This window comes from Caretta caretta, chromosome 6, assembly GCF_965140235.1.
Source record: "Caretta caretta isolate rCarCar2 chromosome 6, rCarCar1.hap1, whole genome shotgun sequence".
Taxonomy (NCBI): Eukaryota; Metazoa; Chordata; order Testudines; family Cheloniidae; genus Caretta; species Caretta caretta.
In genome coordinates, this window is record NC_134211.1 from 7660281 (window position 1) to 7663913 (window position 3633).

Genomic DNA, 3633 nt, shown 5'->3' on the forward strand with positions numbered 1-3633 from the left:
GTTTGTGTGTGGGACATGATTAACCTGTGTGTCATTGTGTTTGCACAGAGTGTGCATTTTATCGAACGCCTGGAATGACCAGATGTGAATATCTGGCTCTGTGGACTAAGCCCTTCCCAGAGCGGGTACTGATGTCCATTAAGAAACTGATCTCCATTTATCCTCTCTTACCTCATTACAGAGAAGGGGCAGGTTTTCTGCACCCTTCACCTGCCCATATCTCTGTAGCTGCCTGATCTGTGTTCAGAGGAGATGGGAAATCACTCGGAGGCGACTGAGTTCATTCTCTCAGGACTGACAGATCGTCCGGAGCTGCAGGTCCCTCTCTTTTTGGTATTCCTACTGATTTATGTTATCTCCCTGGTGGGGAATGGGGGGATGATCTTGTTAATCACGATTGATCCCCGACTCCACACCCCCATGTACTTTTTTCTCAGGAATTTGTCTTTCTGTGACCTCTGCATTTCCTTGATAATTTCTCCTAAGATGCTGCTGAATTTCTTAGCCGAGAGGAAAAGCATTTCTTACACGGCCTGTGCTGTGCAAATGTATCTCTCTTTCGTTTTTGGAGATGTTGAGTGCCTCTTGCTGGCTGTGATGGCGTATGACCGTTATGTGGCCATCTGTAACCCCCTGCTCTATACGGTCAGCATGTCCAGGCAGCTTTGTAAACAGCTGGTGGCTGGGGTGTACGCTGTGGGGGTGGTGGATTCAATGATATACACGTGTTGTACATTTCGGCTGTCATTCTGCAGCTCCAACATCATCAATCATTTCTTCTGTGATGTCCTCCCACTGTTGGCGCTCTCCTGTTCTGACACCCGCATCAATGAGATTGTGATGTTTGCTCTGACGAGCTGCATTACAGGGAGCAGCTTTGTGACTGTCCTCCTCTCCTATGTCTATATCATCTCCAGCATCCTGGAGATCCACTCTGCTGAGGGCCGGCACAAAGCCTTCTCCACCTGCACTTTCCACTTAACCACTGTGGTCCTGTCTTTTGGCACCCTCCTCTTCATATATTTGCGTCCTACCTCCAGCTATTCCATGAACAGAGACAAAGTGGCCTCAGTGTTTTACACGCTGGTGATCCCCATGTTGAACCCCCTCATCTACAGCCTGAGGAACACGGAGGTGAAGGACGCCCTGAGGAAAGCAATGAATAAACTCCTAACCAATTCTTGAATCTTTTTAACTCTGTATTGGTTTAGTGATGGGGAGTGGAAACAGTTGAATTCAATTCCCAGCCCATTACGATGTAATTTTGCAGAGCCCATATGATTATTGTTCATTATTATTTTGTTATTAAAATTAATTTGTTTGTATTCCAACAAGGTCTGTAGGCCTCAGCTGAGGTCATTGGACAAAACCTGAGGAAGACTCACAGGTCCAGAAAGAGAGAATGATTTTATAAGCTGGTTCCTAGGGGCATCCACCTAGAGGGTGGGATATTCAACTTCACATCTCAGGACAGTGAGTGGCAGTTCCCACTGTATTTTCCACTGAATGCATCCGATGAAGTGAGCTGTAGCTCACAAAAGCTTATGCTCAAATAAATTTGTTCGTCTCTAAGGTGCCACAAGTCCTCCTTTTCTTTTTGCAGCTACAGGCTAACACGGCTGCTACTCTGAAACAGTTCCAAAGGGGTTTCTGTGACACAACCTGTCATACAGAGTTTAGGAATAAAATTGCAAAACAATATGTGTGTGTCTGGGGCAGGGAGGACGTGGGCGGCATGGGAGGACAGCACAAGAATCGATGGACTTCAATTGCAGGAAGGGTGGTTTAGGTTGGACATTAGGTAAAACATCCCAACAGTGAGGGTGGCTAAGGAGTGGAATAACTTGCCCAGGAAGGTTGTGGAATCTCCACTGCTACAGATTGTTAAGAACAGGTGTGAGACAAACACCTGTCAGGGATGGTGTAGATAATACTCAGTTGTGCTGTGACTGCAGGGGAGTGGAATAGATGACCTCTCGAGATCCCTTCCAGTCCTTTGATTCTATGATCTCACAAGGCGCCCTGCACTCGGGGGTGGGGGGACGCCAGCCTGAGCACTGGCAGGGCAAGGGACACGCATCCGTCTCCACTTGACATTCAGCTCCACTGCACCCCCCACCACACACCACACGCACACACATAGTGCCCCCTGCACACCAAACACACACACACACACACACACACACAGAGTGCCCACTACACACAACGCACACAGTGCCACTGCAAACCAAACACACACACACACAGAGTCAGAGTGTCCACTATACACACACAGCCTGACAGTGAGCTCAATCAGAATGCAGAATAATCTCTACGGGGAAGCTGGGACAGCTGCAATATTTCCAACTCTGCTGAACAAAAAGAACCGAAGAGGATTCTGCTGCCCTGGCTGGGAGATAGGACTAGATTTCCCAAATGGTCTTTTCCATCGGCAGCTTCTCTGAGGCCTGGTTTATGCTGAAAAAAAAAGATCAACAGATCTTTCCGTCAGACAGGGAGGGGAAACTTTTCACACCCTGTGGGTGGCATTTAGCTTGTACTGACCCTCAGCGTCATTCTTCCATTGACCTAGCTACTGCCTCTCGGGGACGTGGATTAACTACATCGAAGGAAATTTCCTTCCTTCACTGTGGAAAGCATCTACACTATGGCGCCGCTGCACATCACAGCTGAGTCAATGTAATGGCCTTAGTATAGATATTCCCTGTATCGATCGGTGAGTTTTCCCCCTTCCCATTAAAGCGATTTTTCTCTCCTTTTCCTGTCACTCTTCTTCCTCCCTTGATAAAACTATTTCCTTCCTTTGATAGGTAAATATGTTCAGAAAACTTGAAATTTGTCCTCTTAGGATAATTTCTTCCTTCCCCTCACATGAATTTCATTTCAATTAAAGGCTGAAATGCTCTGAAACTGACTTACTTGTCCATGACTTGGTGGTACCTCTCTATTTCTCCGCCCTTCACTTACAATGAGTGGAGGACGGAAGCAGTACCATCTCAGAACCCAAAAATCAGACTAAGAGTTGAATTTTTCTCTGTTTGCTAACCACACCAACGTTACCCTTAATACCTCTGGAGCTGCTAACTTAGGCGGCAGAGGTTAAATTTGGCTTTGATGACTTTGAGATTTGGTCTCTAGAGCATCTTTGCTCCCAGGACAACAGGTGTGCACAGCACATGCAATTAATGGTGTTGCCGTGTCTTTCCTTGTGGAAATGGAACACAGACGGACAGAGAATCAGCTGGCCTGGATCGCTGTCTCTCCTGTGAGGTCATTTTAACATGATACAAAACTGAGGTGACTATATTCCACTTTATTTGCTGGTCACCTCTTCAAATGCCTCTTTAAGTAATTTCCCAACTTTGGGATGGAAAGGTGTCCAGAAATGAGTGAATTTCATCTTGACTAATTAAATTATTGTCAAAAACAATACCGTTTGGATTGACCTGAAACTTTTCACAAACATGTTACAAAAACGCCTAACAGCTTTGTCCCAAAACAATGTTTGTGTGAGTGTGTGTGTGGGGGGAGGATTTCATAGATTCATGGATGTTAAGGTCAGAAAGGACCATTATGATCATCTAGTCTTACCTCCTGCACAACGCAGGCCACAGAATCTCACCCACCCACTCC

General features: G+C 46.3%; 1 protein-coding gene across 1 annotated transcript; it reads left to right on the forward strand.

Moving 5' to 3' along the window:
* The first annotated feature begins 252 nt into the window (after positions 1-252).
* On the forward strand, positions 253-1185 carry LOC142072306 (olfactory receptor 5W2-like). The gene has a single exon (XM_075128998.1). The coding sequence runs from the start codon at positions 253-255 to the stop codon at positions 1183-1185; it is 933 nt and encodes a 310-aa protein (XP_074985099.1).
* The last annotated feature ends 2448 nt before the right edge of the window (positions 1186-3633 follow it).

What these genes read in the sequence shown, in the direction of transcription:
- LOC142072306 (XM_075128998.1), top strand. Translation starts at nt 253, where the DNA reads ATGGGAAATCACTCGGAGGCGACTGAGTTCATTCTCTCAGGACTGACA.